Source organism: Amblyraja radiata, chromosome 34 (assembly GCF_010909765.2).
Source record: "Amblyraja radiata isolate CabotCenter1 chromosome 34, sAmbRad1.1.pri, whole genome shotgun sequence".
Taxonomy (NCBI): domain Eukaryota; kingdom Metazoa; phylum Chordata; class Chondrichthyes; order Rajiformes; family Rajidae; genus Amblyraja; species Amblyraja radiata.
In genome coordinates, this window is record NC_045989.1 from 2,356,539 (window position 1) to 2,376,826 (window position 20,288).

Genomic DNA, 20,288 nt, shown 5'->3' on the forward strand with positions numbered 1-20,288 from the left:
CTGGCATGCCGCTTGTTTAGCAGTGGACATTTTAAAAAGTGCTGTAAATCCGTCAGGAATGAAAGTGGGAAGAAACACACAATTAAAGTCACACAATGTCATATAATTGTCTTCAGACCAAGAGTATTACCAGTACCATATTTGGTAATGAAACGATGTTGAAGTGGAGCAGCTGTTCTCTGCCACCTGATGGTCATTATCTTTCTGTTTGTATTTCCAAGTGACCAAGTGACCAAGAACATCTAAGCGATAAGAAAATGTTAGGGGGCGTCACGGTGGCGGAGCAGTAGAGCTGCTTCCTCACAGCGCCAGAAACCACGATTCAATCCTGACTACCGGTGCTGTCTGCAAGGAGTTTGTACGTTCTCCCCATGATCTGAGTGGGTTTTCTCCGAGATCTCCGGTTTTCTCCCACATTCCAAAGACGTACAGGTTTGTAAGTTAATTGTCTTGGTAGAAATGTATATTGTCCCTCGTGTGTGTAGGATAGTGTTAGTGTGTGGGGATCGCTGGTCGGCGCAGACTTGGTGGGCCGAAGGGCCTGTTTCTGTTCTGTATCTCTAAACTAAACATGAATGTCAATACTACAAGTACTACCAGCCATTGAAGAATCCTACAGTTCATTCAATTAAAGCGGGGGAAATTCACTGGGGAATAGATCATATAGAAAACTTTCAGAGAATTTGGAGAATAAAAGATAAGGCTGGATTCATCGCAAAGTGGATCGATATGAAACACTGTTTGAAATTTGAACCACAAAGAAAATTTGACCGTAGCTTTTGAAAGAGAAGGGGCGGGGCGAATGATTCAGGCTGGTTCCTTCATTGGATCACGTTTGAAATGGCCTGATTGAATCCTATCCTCCAATTGCAGATATTAGCCAGCATTTCTCAGTGATGAGACAGTCCAAAGTGCCCCTTTTCAGATAAAAACCAAGAACTGAGAAAGATGTCCAATTTAAAATGTTTAATCCGTTTAGTCCATATTCTCAAATATTAATAACAGTAAAGATGTTGCATTTTCCTCACACTGATACATCACTCTCCGAAACGTTGTGTAGATAAACAAATCTCAAAAATAATCACAAAAATGCACAAACATGATAAGCACATTCACAATCCGCACACACACTCAAGCTGCTCACATACACACTCGCAATCCTCTTACACACTCACAATCCCCATGCACACTCATACTCCTCACATGCACACTCACAATCCCCTTACACACTCGTGCTGCTCACATGCACACTCACAATCCCCTTACACTCACAATCCCCTTACACACTCATGCTCCTCACATACACACACACAATCCCCAAATCTTACACATAAACCTCAGGGATGTACGCACAGCCTTTACGAAGTTGTACCTTACATGTACACTCAGACATCCCAGACAATCCAGTCATGTACAAAGCTCACAGATGGAGATACATCAAATCTCTCCCACAAATATGGGGTTATGGGGAGAAGGCAGGTAATGGGATTAGGAGGCAGAGTCAGCCATGATTGAATGTCGTAGATTTGATTGGCTGAATGGCCTAATTCTACTATAACTTGGGAACTTGTAAAATAGAACATAGAACAGTCCCTTTAGCCCACAATGCCTGTGTGGAACATGATGCCAATACCATCACTTATCTACCTGCATGTAACCATATCCTCCCACTCCCTGTATATCCATGTGCCTCTCCAAGAGTCTTCAACCACCACCCAGACAACGTGTTCCTGGCACTTACAACCCTCAGTGGAAATACCTTGCTCTGCTCATCTCTTTTAAATACAAATATACATGCAAATATACAGACAAAACCTCCTGCACACACTCAGGAAGCTTTCCCTTACACACATACACACGCATGTACATAAAGTACACACTCATATGTACATAAACACTAGATCGAGATTACATGCCGGTGTAACTCAATGGGTCAGAGACAGCATCGCTGGAGACAAGGAATCGGTGACATTTTGGCTCATCTTCTTCAGACTGAGAGTCAAGGGGGAGGGAAACTAGAGGCATGAAAGGTACAGAACCAGCACTCATGATGAAGGAAAGGTAGAGCCCATCATGGTTCATTGTTGGTTGTCATAGATGTGACAACAAGGGGGATATATGAATGCAAACGTGGAACTGGCAGGATGACTAGAGTGGGGAAAAGGCAGAGAGAGAAAGGGGATGCAAGGGTCCATTGAAATTAGAGAAATTAATGTTCATACCGCTGGGGTGTAAGATGCCCAAGCAAAATATGCTGTTCCTCCAATTCGTGCTGGGCCTCACTCTGAATGTGGAGGAGGCCCAGGACAGAAAGGTCAGTGCGGGAATGGGAAGGGGAATTAAAGTATTTGGCAACCGGGAGATACATACAATATGTGCACACACCAAATACTTGCACATACAATCACATACACGTCATACATACCACACACACACAAATATCCCATGCACACAAATGTTGCACACACATGCATCATGCACATGAACCTTAAGATTGTTTGCCACACATACATGCACATGCATGTGTACCTGTGCAGGTAGCACACACGCACACAAATGCAGCAGCTGCTGGAATCATCAGAGCAGATTTGGCAACAGATGCTGTTTTCATTGCATCTGTCATTTAGCAAGGAGCACTGTGGTGAAGTTGAGCAGTGGAACAAGATGTCAAACACTAATCAGAGACCAACTGAACCAATTAATGAGTCACCTTATTGTTGCGTTGAAAAGCCAGCATTAATCGCAAACAGGTTTCTGCTTTCACGGTGTGGAGGACCCAGCTTCAAATCACCTTGTGCTAGAACGGTGCAAACACCACTGGAAAACCACCTGTGCAAGATGTGTAATGCTGAAAGCCAGGAGCAAAGGCCAAAGTTCTGGGACACAAAATGCTGGAGTAACTCAGCGGGAAAGGCAGCATCTATGGATAGAAGAAGGATCTCGGCCAGAAAAGTCACCCGTGCCTTCTCTCCAGAGATGATGCCTGGCCCACTGAGTTATTCCAGCATGTTGTGTCTGTCATCGGTGTAAACCTGTATCTGCAGCTCCTTCCTAAACAAAGTTCATGCTACGTGGGAGGGAAATGTACATGTGAGGTTTCGGGGTAGGAATCAAATTCAGACTGATTGGTGGAGGGGAGAAGAAACATCGAGCATAAGGTAGACACAAAATGCTGGAGTAACTCAGCAGGACAGGCAGCTTCTCAGGAGAGAAGGAATGGGTAACGTTTCGGGTCGAGACCCTTCTTCAGTCTGTTATATGTTCATAGACCACAGGAACAGGCCCTTTGACCCACAATGTCTGTGCCGAACATGATGCCAAGTTAAATTAATCTGCACATGATCCATATTTGTCCATTCGCTGCGTATGCATTTGCCTATGTAAAAGCCTTGAGCAAAACATAAAGTGCGGGAGGAGCTCAGTGGATCAGGCAGCATCTGCGGTGGGCAGGGGCAGTGTCAAGAGTGTGTTATTGTCATGTGTCCCAGATAGAACAATGACATTCTTACTTGCTGCAGCACAACAGAATATGCAATCATACTCTGATGTGACAAAGAGAGAAAAGAAAAGCTCCGTGTGTATGTATAGACCACAACCGTGGTCTGTCAAGGTTTTGGGTCAGGATCCTGCTTCAATTATAGTAGGGGAGAGAAAGCTGGTAAAGAGAGGTGGGGGCAGGACAAAGCCCGGCAAGTGATTCTTCAGTGACCCGACCCAAAACATCACCCATTGCTTCTCTCCAGAGATGCTGCCTGTCCCGCTGAGTTACTCCAGCATTTTGTGCCTGCCCCCGGCAAGTGATAGGTGGATACAGATGATGGGGGGCTAAGATTGTCAGATGGGTGGAGTCAGTGACAAAGGAGAGAGATGAAATAGGGACAAATGGGTGACACATGAGGAAGGAAGGAGTTGAGGAGGGAAATATGAAGTGGGAGGAAGGGATCATGAAGGATTCCTATTTGCTGGTTATTTTTCTCAAATTTTATCCCAGGAATGAATATGGGATAAATGTAATAAAAATGAACTGTAGATGCTGGTTTACACCAAAGATAGGCACAAAATGCTGGAGTAACTCAGTGCAGCACATCTGGAGAAAATGGATAGGTGATGTCTCGGGTCGGGACACTTCTTCAGACTGATTGTAGTGGGGGGTGGGGGAGGGAGTGGGGAAGGGTGGAAGCTGGAAGAGAGAAAAAAATCAGGACAAATGGGAGTCAGCAACAGGTGAGCTCAGGCAAGGAGGTTCCGTGATAGACCTATTGTTGGCGTGAGAAAGGTGTGAGCCCAAGAGAGATACATAGTTGTCAACTGTGGAACTGGTTAACTGACTCTTGGTGGAACAAGGGAGGGGGGGGGGGGGTGTGGGGGGGGGGGGGGGGGAGGGGGAATTGAGAGGGGAGGGGAGGGAGACGTTTGCAGAATTTATCCAAAATTGGAGAATTCAACGTTTATACTGCTGGATTTTAAGAAACCCAAGCAAAATATCAGGTGCAGTTCCTCCAATTTGCATGTGGTCTAACTCTGGATATGGAGGAGGCCCAGGAAAGAAAGGTCAGTATGGGAAGGGGAGTTTAAATGGTTAACAATTGGGAGATCCAGTGGGTCTTGGAGGACCGAGCATGTGTTCAGTGAAATGGTCGCTACACTTGGTCTCGATGACGTTCAGGAGGCCACATCGGAAACAGCGGATGCTGTAGATATGGTTAAAGGAGGTGCATGTGAGCCTCTGTCTCACCTGGAAGGACTGCTGGGGTCCCTGGATGGAGTCGAGGGAGGGGGGTATAAGGACAGGTGTTGCATCTCCTGCGGTTGCAAGGGAAAGTACTTGGGGAGGGGATGGCTTGGGTGGGAACGGATGAGTGAAGAGGGAGTGGTCTCTGCAGAAGGCAGAAAGTGGTGGGGATAGGAAGTGATGATCAGTGGTGGGATCCCGTTGGAGTACTGCACCTGCACTCTGCTACAGTCCGCCTCCTAGCCTTTGGACCAGCTCCAGATACAAGCATGAGCCAATTCCTCCACTTCTCTATTAACACACAGCTTCTTATCTTTGTCTTAACACCTTGTACTAAAACCCCAACATTTACTGAACATTAGTGAATGTGCAAAATGATTTTAAAAATAGGCCTAATGGAAAGTGTCCTCTTTATCCCCAGAGGAATGAAAATATGGAGATAAATCATGCTCAAATCGTGGCTCCAATATCACTCTCCACGCATAAACCTTGAATCAAGCCACCAGGTTTTCTGTTCATCTGTGTGATCTCAATGCTCCTGCTAGGTAGCATTACAACTACATGAGGTACTGGAGAGACAGAACATTGGAAGTGGATTCTGAGAGAATTGCAGAGCCTAACGTTAAATGTCAGGACTTTCATGTCAGGACTTTCATATGAGGAAAGACTGGATAGATTCGGCTTGTACACGCTAGAATTTAGGAGATTGAGGGGGAATCTTATAGAAACTTACAAAATTCTTAAGGGGTTGGACAGGCTAGATGCAGGAAGATTGTTCCCGATGTTGGGGAAGTCCAGGACAAGGGGTCACAGCTTAAGGATAGAGGGGAAATCCTTTAGGACCAAGATGAGAAAAACATTTTTCACACAGAGAGTGGTGAATCTCTGGAACTCTCTGCCACAGAAGGTAGTTGAGGCCAGTTCATTGGCTATATTTAAGAGGGAGTTAGATGTGGCCCTTGTGGCTAAAGGGATCAGGGGGTATGGAGAGAAGGCAGGTACGGGATACTGAGTTGGATGATCAGCCATGATCATATTGATTGGCGATGCAGGCATGAAGGGCCGAATGGCCTACTCCTGCACCTATTTTCTATGTTTCTATGTTTCTAAATGTATTGACCCACACAACCCAAATGTTGTTGTATCATGGTTGAACCACGGTCTGGTATGGCCAACTCAAACACACAGGAATTTAGGAGATTACAAAAGTGGTGACCACTGCCCAGTCCATCACAGGTTCTCGCCTCCCACCATCGAGGGGATGTACAAGAGGCGCTGTCTCCAAAAGGCAGCCAGTATCATCAAGGACCCGCACCACCCTGGCCACGCACTCGTTTCATTCCTGCCACCGGGAAGGAGGTACAGGAGTCTGAAGACTGTAGCCTCTTGTTTCAGGAACAGTTTCTTCCCAACACCCATAAAGCTCGTGAACCCTGCAAACACCAACTAAACTACAACATGCTCAAAAAAAATGATTGAACTTTCTTTTATTTTTGTGTAATATCTCCACATGTGATGTTTACAGACCTGTGTTTACAGTGTTTACTGTGCTGCAAGTAAGAAGTTCAACTTCTGTTATCGGTACATGTGACAATGAGACACTCTTGCCTTGACTCTCAACTCTGGATCCTTGCCATTGACACCAGCACATCTACCTTACCGAATAAATTAGGCAGCATGAGCCAGCCAGCAGCTTGTGCTTCCTGCGTTGGAAGAAACTTCAGACACTGGTTTACACTGAAGATTGACACAAAATACGCAGCGGGACAGACAGCATCTCTGGAAAGAAGGAATGGGTGACGTTTCGGGTCAAGACCCTACTTCAGATCATTTTACTGATTGTATCTTCCATTGTCACCTTCCCCTCAGCAAACAATGAACCATTCTACATTTCCTTATCATCGACAGATTTGACCTGTAGTTTTCACACCTTACCCTTCCATATCTCTAGACTCCCTCTCCCCTCTCTCAGTCTGAAGAAGGGACTCGACCCAAATCGTCGCCGATTCCTTCTCTTCAGAGATGCTGCCTGTCCCGTTGAGTTACTCCAGCATTTTGTGGCTATCTGGTGCTTCCGATTCACTGTAGCACTGAATCGAGCAGAAGATGCCTGGTGATTCCTCTGGAACCTTGAGCCCCCCCTTCCCTCCCTCCCTCCCCCCACCCCCCCCCCCCCCCCCCCCCATATCTCAGCTGCAATGGTTTCACTGTTGAATTGATGCAACCTTGAAACTAGCTGCCATAAAGTGGCTACATCGGAAACTCTTCAGCACATCCTATATTAGCTGAAGTAATGCTCTGCTTGACAGCGACATTGCAATGACACCAGGAAATGATCATCAAGAGACTTTAATTGTAACATAAGATTTGAAATAATATAACGCTTCATGAATTCTCAGACTTTTTGTGGCAAATAAGTATTTTGTAATTGTTAAAGCCTTGTTACGGTCTTAATCTCTTTTCTGTTGATCTATCATAACTTCTCAGAGAATTGCATTGGTTGGGAACATGGAACTGCATCCTAAGCTGAGCAAGCACCAATAACATGCCCAGCCTCCTGTAGTATTCTGTACAAACTGAACCTGCACGCTGCTTCAGTCTGGCTCTTTGGACCAGCTCCAGATACAATCATGAGCTCAATCCTCCGCCTTCTCTTCACACACAACTTTTTATCTTTGTATTAATATCTTGCAGTAAAGCATCAATATTTACCAAACATCAGTGGACATGCAAAATTAAATTATTAGAAGGCCTAATGGCAAGTTTCCTCTTTATCTCCAGAGGGAAGATGCGCCTCATCATTAATGTGTAGGAAGGAACTGCAGATGCTGATTTACACCAAAGAAAGAAGTGCTGGAGTAACTCAGCAGGACAGGCAGCAGCTCTGGAGGAAAAGGAATAGGTGATGTTTCGCGTCAGGTCTTTCTTCAGGTAATCTAACCCATGTTCTCCACTGATGCACTCCAGCACTTTATGTCCTTCATTGTTATTTTAAACACAAGTTGTGAGTGATGTAAGCTTGGCCAGAATTTATTACCCATTCCTAATTGTTCCTGCACAGAGAGGTTTACTGGAGCATTTCTGAAGATTTACTGAAGATGGTTAAATCCACCTACAGTATATTGCTATGGTGAAGGAAGGAACTGCAGATGCTGGTTTACATTGAAGATATAAATAAAACGCCAGAGTAACTCAGCAGGCCAGGCAGCATCTCTGGAGAGAAGGAATGGGTGACGTTTCGAGTCGAGACCATTCTTCGGATCTGATTTGGAGTCGCGTATAGGTCAGACTCAGTAAAGAAAACTGCTTTCTTTATCGAAAGGATATCAACACAATTCAGTCAGTTTGTCTTTATCATTACTGGGATGAACTTTATTCAATAATTTCAGGTTTATTTCTTTAAGTATCCCAGTAGCCACGATCTCTGCATCACTATCCCAGATTACTGAGGTCTAATTCAGTAAGAGGACCACTGCAGAGATAAAGGATTGACAGCTGATAGCTAATTAGAGAGACTAAAGACATCAAAGTGGCAGAAACTCGATATCAGGGACGTAGAAAGCTTCTGTTGGATAGACAGAAGATTACGTCAGGGAGACAACAGTAGCAGATACAGCACTCAGTCTACATCTTGGACTCCTACATGTTAATGGACCAGAAGGAGTGCCATCATCACTTGTGTGAAGGAACAGCCGGTGCTTGGTCTTTATCAAACCCAAGCCGCGCTCCATGTATACCACTAATAACTTCTCGATGTCTCCATAGTGGGTCACGTTCATCATTCTGATCACAGGTAGAGGCACAGCCTGAAAATCGGTTAGCTGGAAGGTGATGAGCAGACTCCGACCCCACAGTGAGGCCAGACTCCCTTCATATCACACAGATGAATGGCCCCGCTCTCATTGTAGACCTGCCTGAATGTACAGAGCCCACAGTGTTCACAGCGCATGTCTGCATAGATGACTCTTGTGCAAGTGATATTATGGCACGCAATGGGCGACCTCTGCCCACTTGTATATTACACATGTGGATGTGCTGGAGCACTATTCTTAAAGGCGGTTCCATAGTTCCAATCTCCAATTGTTCCATGATCACGTTTCTGGATGCGTTAAGGTGCAGAGTTTCTAAACCGCCGTTTCAATCATCACCTTTATGTCCCAATGATTTGTCAGTAACTTCAAATTCTGGTGCCAAGCTGCACACTGATCAAGACAAGAACACATCAGTGCATTTACTTTCTTAGGCCTCTGAGAAGATTCGACATGTCCACAAGGATTTTCTCAAACTTCTGCAGATGCGCCACAGAAAGTGTTCTGATGGAATACATCTCAGGCAGGTACGGCAACGGCTCTGCTCTTGGCTGCCTGAGTGTGCAGAGAGTGGTGAACACAGACCAGTCCATCACAGGCTCTGCACCTCCTTCCATCCAGTCCATCTTCATGGTGCCTTGCATCAGTAAAGCTGGAAGAATGGGCAGCGATGACTGCCACCCTGGCATTTCCTGTTTGTCTCTTCTACCTCTTGGAAAAGATACAGGAACATGAAAAGCCCAGATGTCTTGACTTAAGAACCACTTCTTCCCCGCTGCTATCAGGCTGCTAGCCCCATAGCAGAAGCATCCACATTGCGGGGCTAGGAACGGGAATATCCTGAGCTTATTCTGCTACCACCATCGTCTATTGCGACAAGTGATGGCTCCCACTGATTGTCGCCGGAAGCTTGCGTCCTTTTCAGGGAATGACAGTGAAGTCAACATTTGTAACAAGATGGACAGGAAAAGAAAAGATCAGGCTGCTGAACCAATCACTCTTTCACACCTCCATTTCTTTCTCTAGCTCATTCTGAAGATAGATACAAAATGCTGGAGTAACTCCATGTAATCAAGCGTGACAAGCAGCATCTCTGGAGAGAAGGAATGGGTGACGTTTCAGGTTGAGACCCTTCTTTGACTCTACCTCATTCTGTTATTTTGTTACCGATTTTCAATATTTTTTTCACTACAATCTTGAATTGTTCTGCTGTTTTGCCCCCCTCAGCTAAGAGATTTGGCATGTCTTCAAAAACACTGGCAAAATTTACAAATGCACTGTGGAATGCAGGGGCGGAAATCCTGGGGGGGCAGAGGGGGGGGGACATGTCCCCCCTCCATGTTTTGAGAGGTGGGGGACGATCCTCCCCATTTTTTGTAATCCGGATTTTAAAACCCGGTGAAATCTCCGCTTTCCGCGAGACAGTGGGGGTAGGACTGCTGATCGAGGGCGGCGATTGGACGAGAGAGACGTCGGTCAGCAGGCAATGGTGGCGGGAGATGATGATTCAGCGCGATCATTGGAAGAGGGAGGTGTCGGTCAGAGGCGGAAGTGGGGGGGGGGGGTGGGATTGAGGATAGAGCGTGGTGATTGGAGGAGGGAGACGTGCCAAAACACTCTCGGCACAGATCTGCGTCTCATCCGTAGCCAGGATCGATCCCGGCTCTCTGGCGCTGTCCCGTCCCCACCCGAGTGCCCCCCATGCCCGGAGGTGGCCAGAGACGTTGGGAGTCAGACGGGAGCTGTGCCCCCAGACTACAGCCAGCGCTGAGAAGCAGCACAAAACCTAGCTCAACTCTGCCTGTCCCGCCAGGTTAACCTACAGCCCTGCCTGGACTTGCAGGAAATATGGCCCAGGTTTACAGCCAGCGCGGAGAAGCAGCGCTGGTGTCCCGTCAGTCCAGGCAGGGCTGTAGGTTAACCCGGCGAGTCGAGTTGAGTTGCATTTAGCACTGGATTGAGCCTCCGAAGCCTCGCATGTGTGTGTGAGTGTGCACATGCGCGCACCGCCGCCAAGAAATTGTGTCCCCCCTGTCCCCCGGTCCCCTCCATATTTTGATAGTGATTTCCGTGCCTGGTGGGATGTACCCTGACTGGCTGCATCATGGCCTGGCTGGGCAATTCCAATGTACAAGAACACAAGAGGCTGCAGAAAATGGTGGACTTTGCCTCATTTATCACAGGCACATTTATCTCCCCTCCAATGGTGGTATCTACATGAAGCTCTGCCTGAAGAAGGCAACATCGAGGATTCCCACCATCCTGGCCATGCCCTATACTCACCAGCACCGCTAGGCAGAGGGTACAGAAGGCTGAAGGTACCCACAACCAGAGAGCAGTCCTTAACTACTATCTACCTCATTGGTGACCCTTGGACTGATTATATTTCATCGGAATTTACCAGCTTTACCACCATGCACTAAACATTATTCCCTTATCATGTATCTATACACTGTAAATGGTTCAGTTATAATCATGTATTATCTTTCCACTGACTGGTTAGCACGCAACAAAAGCTTTTCACTCTACCTCGGTACACGTGACAATAGACTAAACAGACTAAGGTCCACACACTAGGTTCAGGAACAACTACTTGCTTCTTGAACCAACCAGCACAACTCTAATCCTAAAGACAAGACACTAAATGTTGGAGTAACTAATGGGTCAGGCAGCGCCTCTGGAGAAACGGAATCTCTTTTTTTTGTTTCTTTCTTTTTCTTTTTTTTTCCATTTTGGGTCGAGACCCTTCTTCAGACTGATAGTCGGGGGAGAGGGAATCTAGAGGTAGTCCTACCTCAATAACGGGACCATAAACCCCACTTGCACTACAATGTAGTTTTGTTCCTCATTGTGGTGGAGGCAGGTTTCGATTTTATCATTTAAAAATAAATTGGATACGTATATGGATGGGAAAGGAATGGAGGGTTATGGTCTGAGTGCAGGTAGATGGGACTAGGGGAAAATAATTGTTCGGCACGGACTTGTAGGGCCGAGATGGCCTGTTTCCGTGCTGTAATTGTTATATGGTTATATGGTTATTGTTTTCGCACTGTCTTGTTTTTGAGAATTTTACATGTAATTTATATATAATTGTTTTTCTGTGTTGTTTGAGTCTACGTGCCTGTAAAGCAAGATGTTGCATTGTACCTGTACCTCACTGGAACTGTGCATCTGATAATAAGCTCGACTGCAACTTATTACTACTCTACCCTTTACACTGTCAGCTTCTTTACACTCATCATAGAGTGATGGAGCCCCAACTTGCCCACACCAGCCAACATGTCCCACCTCCACCAGTCCCACCTGCCCGCGCTTGACCCATATCCCTCCAATCCTGTCCTATCCATGTATAGTAAATGTTCATAAACGTTGCAATGGTACATGCCTCAACTACGTCCTTTGGCAGCTCGTTCCATACACCCACCACCCTTTGTATGAAAAAGACAATATCTGGTGTATTTAACAATAACCTAATCTGAACCTGAGTCTTAATCTGAATCGGAACCCCCAACCCTAAAACGTGTTCGATCGCTATAAATTTAGGTTCCTGGTTGGATATTGTTAGGAGAATTGGACAGTTTTATCGTGAATTACCTTGTATTTCTCAGAATTAAAGTCCATCTGCCATCCTTGCCTAGTTACATTATTTATTTACATTTCTGAAATTAAATAAATTTGCTTAATATGATCTCCATGAATGCAATTAATCTCCATGAGACTGTTTATTTGGCCAGATGGGGTAGCATCAACAGCAAATGATGTAATATTTCAAATCTTCCTCTTCTAATTACGTGTGCGTATCTGAACCAACAGTGACCTGAACACTCCACTTCAGAACTCCGCTCGTCACAGAACTTTCCCTAATTGTTATCAACTTGCGTTTCCTATTCCCCAATCAGTTTTCAGCTCAGTTAACTAATTCGCCAATATTTCCCATGAACTTTGATTACTGCTAAAAGCCTTGCGTGTGGAACTTAATTAAACTGATACTGTAAATCCAATTAAATTATAGCCACTAGATATCCCTGATCCATTAATCTAGTTAACTCGTCCAAACTTCTTTTACCAGAGCATTTTGCACCCCCAAGCCATGCTAAACATAGAAACATAGAAAATAGGTGCAGGAGGAGGCCATTCGGTCCTTCGAGCCAGCACCGCCATTCATTGTGATCATGGCTGATCGTCCCCTATCAATAACCCGTGCCTGCCTTCTCCCCATATCCATTGACTCCACTAGGTCCTAGAGCTCTATCTAACTCTCTCTTAAATCCATCCAGTGATTTGGCCTCCACTGCCCTCTGTGGCAGGGAATTCCATGCTAAGTTCATCAATATATTTCTCACTCCAGATATTGGCTTCATTGGTCTATTTCCTCCACTGTGATATTACTATTCCTGTACACTGTGTGCTCCAAACTTTTCACCAGCTTCTCACCCCTGCCCAAGCTTCCATGACTTCCACGACTTCTAGTTTGAATACCATTCAAATGTACCTTTAACAAATGTCTTTCTGATGTCCAACAATCTGGAGCATTTACTAAAACTTGGCACTGCCTTGAATCTTGGAGATTGATCAGGCAGGATCTTTTTAGTTTAGTTTAGTTTACTTTAGTTTAGAGATACAGTGCCGAAACATTCCCTTCGGCCCAACGAGTCCACACCAACCAGCAATCCCCGCATACTAACCTAGGGACAATTTATAATTTTGCCAAGCCAATTAACCTACAAACCTGTGCGTCTTTGGAGTGTGAGGGGAAACTAGAGCACCCGGAGAAAACCCACACAGGTAATGTAGAGAACGCACAAATTCCATACACACAGCACCCGTAGTCAGGATTGAACCCGGGTCTCTGGTGCTGTAAGGCAGCAACTCTACCACTGCACCACCGTGCTGCCACACATTGCCACCTTTATGGAATTGAAGATGAATGTGCCCGAGCTTGTTTCTGCCTGTTGGGCTATATTTTTGAACAAGCAATTAAAAAGGCAAATGAAGAAGGTTTCTGACCCAAAATGTCACTTATCCATGTCCTCCAGAGATGCTGCTTGACCCACTGAGTTACTGCAGCATTTTGTCTTCCTCGCAAACTTCCAGCATCTGCAGTTCCTTGCATCTCCAATAAGGCAAATGGAATTTTGTCCTTTATTGTGAGGGGACCCAAATATATGAGGTGCTTTACTCCATTTATATAGGGCCTTGGTAAGACTAATTGCGCACTTGTCAGGCTAAAGAAAGGACATCATTATGGATAGAGGAATGCAATGTAGGTTTGCCAGCATCCTTTTGATTTGAGAAGAAACATACAAAATTGGCTGGACTGAGCTAATGTTTCTTATTTAGATATCATGAACAAAGGGTCACAGTCTCAAAACTGGTCCCTCAGAACTGAGATGGGGAGACATTTCTTCACTCAGGGGTGGTTGATATTTGGAAGTCTCCACCATAGGGAGTACTTCTTCTCTCTCACTCTCTCTCCCTCTTTCTCTCTTGCTCACATCTCTCAGAGCTCCAAGGCCCCTCTGTGGCAAGGTGGCATGTGGGATTACACCAGCAGTTCTTTATTCATTCATGCTTTATAGCTGTTGCTGCTGAGCCTGTAGCTATTGTCAATCCCTATTTTCTTTAGATCCCAAGTCCCAGATATAACCTTTAACTTCGGGCCCTCACCAAAATCCTACACATACGTTACTTTTTTGCATATCTTTCATTCATTGTTCTTTATCTCTCTACATCACCATCTATATCTCTCGTTTCCCTTATCCCTAACCAGTCTGATGAAGGGTCTCGACTCGAAACGTCACCCATTCCTTCTCTCCAGAGATGCTGCCTGGCCCGCTGAGTTACTCCAGCTTTTTGTGACTGTCCTACACATAGAACTTAGTTTGAGTCGAGTTGAGTTTAGTTTATTGTCACCTGCACCGAGGGACAGTGAAAAGCTCTTGTTACCTACGTGTCCCACCTCCCATCCCCAACTCTGAGAGTCGAGGAGAACTGCACACTTCCACGTACCCCAGAAGTTCATACTCCAGTTCTACGCCTAGAAGTATAGACTTGATGTTTTCCTAACGTGTACATCAAATATAATGAAAGCAAACAAACGAGTTTGGATTCCCTGTTATCACTGGATGAGCTGACAATGTCCACTCGTTCCTTCACAGCGTATAAACCTCCTTGCAATTTCTTCACATAGATGGTAGTGTGCATGTAGAATGAGCTGCCAGAGGAGACTTTTGAGGCAAGGGCGATGAGGACGTCTGACGAACATTTAGGCTAGTACACGGATAGAAATGTTTCAGAGGGACATGGCCAAATGCAGGCAAATGGCACTAGCTCAGCGATGAATGCTGATCAGCATAGACAAGTTAGATCGAAGGGCCTGTTTCCCTGCAGTATGATTCTACCAGTGCCTGGGATGATTCATCTGATGCACACGCACACACAGCTGGAGTCACAAAAAACTGCAGATGCTGGAATCTTCAGCAAGTGCTGGAGGAACTCAGTGGGATAGGCAGCATTTGTGGAGGAAATGAAGAAGGGCCCTGACCTGAAACATCATCTGTCCATTCCATCCACAGATGCTGCCTGACCCGCTAAGTTCCTCCAGCACCTTTAGTTGTGACACACACACAGCTGATCTTTCCTCCATGTTTAGATGGAGTGGAATAGAATGGATAACGGAACCAGGCCATTTGGTTCAAATATATTCCACACAAGCACCCTGCTTCCCATTCATCTACAACCTACACCCATATTAATTCTTCCATCAGAGCCCCATAACAGGGTCTAGCAGAGCATACACCATTCTGAGCAGGGTTACTGGGCATTGTCGAGAAGAGGCTGGTGGAAAGGCGAACGTATAGTTTGTTACACTTGCTGGCTTTGGAAGGGCACCAATGTACATCCTCGTGTTATCATGTGGTCACAGGTACTTGAGTGTGAAATTGAAGATAGAGACAAAATGCTGAGTAACTCAGCAGGACAAGCAGCATCTCTGGAAAGAAGGAATAGGTTTCAGGTCGAGACCCCTCTTCAGACTAGAGTCAGGGGAAAGGGAAACGAGAGATATAGACGGCGATGTAGAGAGAGATATAGAACGAATGAAAGATATGCAAAAAAGTAACGATGATAAATGAAACAGGCCATTGGTAGCTACTTGCTAGGTGAGAATGAGAAGCTGGGTTGGGGAGGGACGCAGAAAGAGAGAGTGCAGGGGTTACGTGAGGTTAGAAACATCAATATTCATACTTCTGGGTTGTAAGATGTTCAAGAAGGAACTGCAGATGCTGGAAAATCGAAGGTAGACAAAATTGCTGGAGAAACTCAGCGGGTGCGGCAGCATCTAGACTCAACACCCGCTGAGTTTCTCCAGCAATTTTGTCTACCTCTGGGATGTAAGCTGCCCAAGCGAAATATGAGGTGCTGTTCCTCCAAATGGTGTTTGGCCTCACTCTGACAATGGAGGAGGCCTGGGACAGAAAGGTCAGTGTGGGAATGGGAAGGAGAATTAAAGTGTTTGGCAACCGGGAGATCAGGTAGGTTCAGGTGTGCATTGGGCGTGTGTAATCTCTCTTCCTTGTCCCACTCCGCCCATGCCTCTAGCAATGTGCGTCACAGGACGGGGCCAGATGGTCAAGTGGCAGCTCTTCACGCAAGGAACGCTCGGCCAGACGCTGCAACTCTCCTGCATTAATATTCATCATTATCACATGAATGACCCTTGCTGTCCTGGACCTGCTGCAATTACTGTTCACAGGTAGCAACATCACCTGCAACATCTGAAGGGCAATTATTCAACAAGCTCCCCACTTAAACATTTTCTGTCGGATCATTAGCGAGACATTGCAAAGGAAAATGTTACAATCACTGGCGTTGCGCTGTTTGTGGCGCTGCGGTAGAGTTGCTGCCTCGCAGCGCCAGAGACCCGGGCTCGATCCTGACTATGGGTGTTGTCTGTACGGAGTTTGTACGTTCTCCCCATGACCTGTGTGGTTTTTCTCAGAAATCTTCGGTTTCCTCCCACACTCCAAAGACGCACAGGCTTGTAGTTTAATTGGCTTCTGTAAAAATTGCAAAATATCCCTTGTGTCTGCAGGATAGTGTTAATGTGTGGGGACGCTGGTCAGCATGGACTCGGCGGGTTGTAGGGCCTGTTTCCGTGCTGTATCTCTAAACTGAACTAAACACTGAAAACAGACTCCAAATTAGTTAAAGACCTTCCACATCCAGTCTGAAGAAGGGTCTCGACCTGAAACGTCACTTATTCCTTTTCTCCAGTTACTCCAGCGTTTTGTGAATCTTCCACATCCACTAACTGTCAAATTAATAAAACTTGTTTTTTCTTCTAGTTTCTTTTCAGGTTTGAATTTGTTAATGGCAAGAGGGGCGACGGACACCAAAAGCCCTCGGCTAATCTGGAGAACATCGGCAAAATGAAGAGCTTCCACTTGAAACAATGGCAGGGAAACGCAAGGGACTCACGCTGCAGTCAAACGACATCACATCTCAAAAGGTACAGCAATGAGATCTATTGTGCATTGCTGTAAAATGAAAAGTGAAATTAAACCCTAGATGATGCAGCAGACTCACGCAACACTTCCTTGTCGAACAGATGTCGGTGCCCAGACAGTGTGCAATTGCAGTCAAACCTCATCAAACCCACAGTAAAGGGATAATACTGCAAGTGTTGAGGAAAATGCAATCGATATTTATGCTAGGCTGCACCACAAACAAATCTAACATTTAATGTAGACAGAAATTAAATTACCTGCGTCTGCTGCTTTACATTAAACCTACAACGTTTTACTCTTCTCCCCTCATTTTTAAAGCAATTTCTACAGTTGTTTACATTAGATGCTGAAAATCAATTTTGCAAGAGACTTGTGCTGTGTTGGTGATTCAATCATTGATGCTATGCATGTGGAATATTAATTCGCCCGGCCCCAATGAGAAACATTGGAATGGGAGTTAAAATGGAAGCATCACTTTTATTATTCATTTCCCACTCTTGCAGATATTTTAATATTTTCGGCGGCTAACTTATATGCGGCTCATGTGTGAAAACGAGGTATTTTCACTTTAAAAGGCTAACAGCACAGTGGCGCAGCGGTAGAGTTGCTGCCTTACAGTGCCAGAGACCCGGGTTCGATCCTGACTACTGGTGCTTCCTGTACGGAGTTTGCACGTTCTCCCCATGACCATGTGGGTTTTCCTCAGGTGCTCTGGTTTCCTCCCACACTCCAAAGAGGTGCAGGCTTGTCTGTTAATTGACTTTGGTAATGATTATAAATTGCTCCTAGTGTGTGTCAGATAATGTATGTGTGTGGGGATCGCTGGTCAGCGTAGACTCGATGGGCTGAAGGGCCTGTTTCCACGCTGTATCTCTAAACTATATTAAACAGTGTGGTCCTACTGACCTCACTGGGCCACTGACATGGTTAACAGAGGGTAGGTAACAAGCTGCGAGCTTGTATAAAAGCTTTCTTTGAGGGATCATGGTATGATCTGCTAAAGCCAGGCCAGCTTTTGTCCAAAGGCTAAACTCTTTATACAGCCACCAATGTCTGCTGATTGTCATCACTAGCTAACCTATGACTTGAACCACAAAACGTTGCAGTAACTCAGTGGGACAGGCAGCATCTCTGGAGAGAAGGAATGGGTGATGCTTCAGGTCGAGACCAAAACATCACCCTTACCTTCTCTACAGAGATGCTGCCTGTCCCACTGAGTTACTCTAGCATCTTACATAGAAACATAGAAACATAGAAATTAGGTGCAGGAGTGGGCCATTCGGCCCTTCGAGCCTGCACCGCCATTCAATATGATCATGGCTGATCATCCAACTCAGTATCCCGTACCTGCCTTCTCTCCATACCCTCTGATCCCCTTAGCCACAAGGGCCACATCTAACTCCCTCTTAAATATAGCCAATGAACTGGCCTCGACTACCCTCTGTGGCAGGGAGTTCCAGAGATTCACCACTCTCTGTGTGAAAAAAGTTCTTCTCATCTTGCATCTATCTTCGGTGTAAACCAGCATCTGCAGTTCCTTCCTATACTTGAACTGTTTTACTTTTCTACTGCCAATATTGTCTGAACAGTGCCCGGAAATTGGTATCAAACTGACTGTAAAATAAACAGGAACATGACTGGAAACTAATAGCAGGCTGAATGCTAAACTAACTAGCCAGTGACGAGAAACCACAAAGAAATGGACAGAGACTGGACACTGACCACATTATAAATTGACTCAAAACTGATTGTAAACTGGGCAGTGGCTCAAAATAATAATATCAATAATGAAATCTATAATTTCATCTATAATGAAAGGCATTGAGTGGATGTGGAAATGATGTCTCCACTGGTGGGAGAGTCTAGAACCAGAGGCCTCAGAATTAAAGGGCATTCTTTAAGAAAGGAGGTGAGAAGAAACTTCTTTAGGCTAGTTAATCTGTGGAACTCATTGTCACAGAGAGCTGTGGAGGCAAAGTCTGTGAATATTTTTAATGCAGAAATAGACAAATTCAAGATTAGAACGGGTGTCAAGGCTTATGGGGAGAAGGCAGGAAAATGGGATTAGGTGATAGAGATCAGCCATGATTGAATGGTGGAGTAGACTCGATGGGCTGAATGGCCTAATTCTACTATAACTTGTAAATTTGTGAAAAAGGTCAATGAACATATTTAAGGTAGAGATTGACAGATTCCTGACTAGTGTGGGTGTCAGGGGTTATGGGGAGAAGGCTGGAGAATGGGGTTGAGAGGGAAAAATAGATTAGCTGCGATTGAATGGTGGAGTAGACATGATGGGACTAATGGGCTATTATTACCCCTACTACTATGAACTTATGACAATTGGTCACAATCCTTCTGGAACTTGGACCGTGGCTGTACTTTGACCAGAAAATGATGGCTCTTGCAGCACAGTGCCCGACTTAATGGAAGTATGTTGGGTGCATGGTAGCTAGTAACCCAGATAGTTCCTGATCTGTCTGATTTCCACATGCAGTGACACCTCCTCCATTCAATACACTGGAAGAAGCCATTTCTTCCACTCACTCTGAAGTCCTTTGGGGACTCACAATGAAAACACACAGTGAAATGAATCATGGATAAACATCTATCCCACCAGACAAAGCTGCTGAAACACATTTACTTCAACACAATTATTCCTAAAACAGCATCTGCTGTACATTCTGCAATTAAATTAAAACCTATTATCTCATCTTGAATGTTCACAATTAAAATCTTTGAGAATGTAAGGCAATAAAAAAAATTAAATTAGCCGCTCTGAAAGAAAGCCTCCAGATATCCACTGTTATCTTTAACTTGCAACGTACCACTGCTGTGGGCCAGACTTAGGATTGATGTACCCACCTCAGGAACTTGTTCAAGTCTCCGTTCTTCATGTATTCGAAGACCATGATGAGAGGGTCACCGTCCACACACACTCCGTAAAACTTCACGATGTGTTCGTGCCGCAGGTTGGTGAGCAGCTCGGCCTCCCGCTGAAAGTCTTTCCGCGCTGACACAGTGGCATCCTTCAATGTCTGCAAGGAGAGGGGGTGGGGGTGAGAGGGTGTGAGTGGGATGGAACTGCAGATGTTGGTTTAGAACGAAGATCGACACAAAAAGCTGGAGTAACTCAGCGTGTCAGACAGCATCTCTGGAGACGAAGAATCGGTGACCCTTCTTAAGACTGAGAGTCAGGAGAAAGGGAAACAAAGCATATAGAAGATGATGTAGAGAGAT

At 45.3% G+C, this 20,288-nt stretch overlaps 1 protein-coding gene across 2 annotated transcripts in view; it reads right to left on the minus strand.

Annotated features, from left to right (window-relative positions):
• ntrk3 (neurotrophic receptor tyrosine kinase 3) overlaps window positions 1-20,288 on the minus strand; it is a 999,514-nt gene that overhangs the window by 79,100 nt on the left and 900,126 nt on the right. For both annotated transcript variants that reach the window (XM_033050347.1, XM_033050348.1), the window contains exon 14: window positions 19,914-20,086. In XM_033050347.1, coding sequence (XP_032906238.1) covers window positions 19,914-20,086 — 173 coding nt within the window. The remainder of the gene's footprint in view (window positions 1-19,913; window positions 20,087-20,288) is intronic.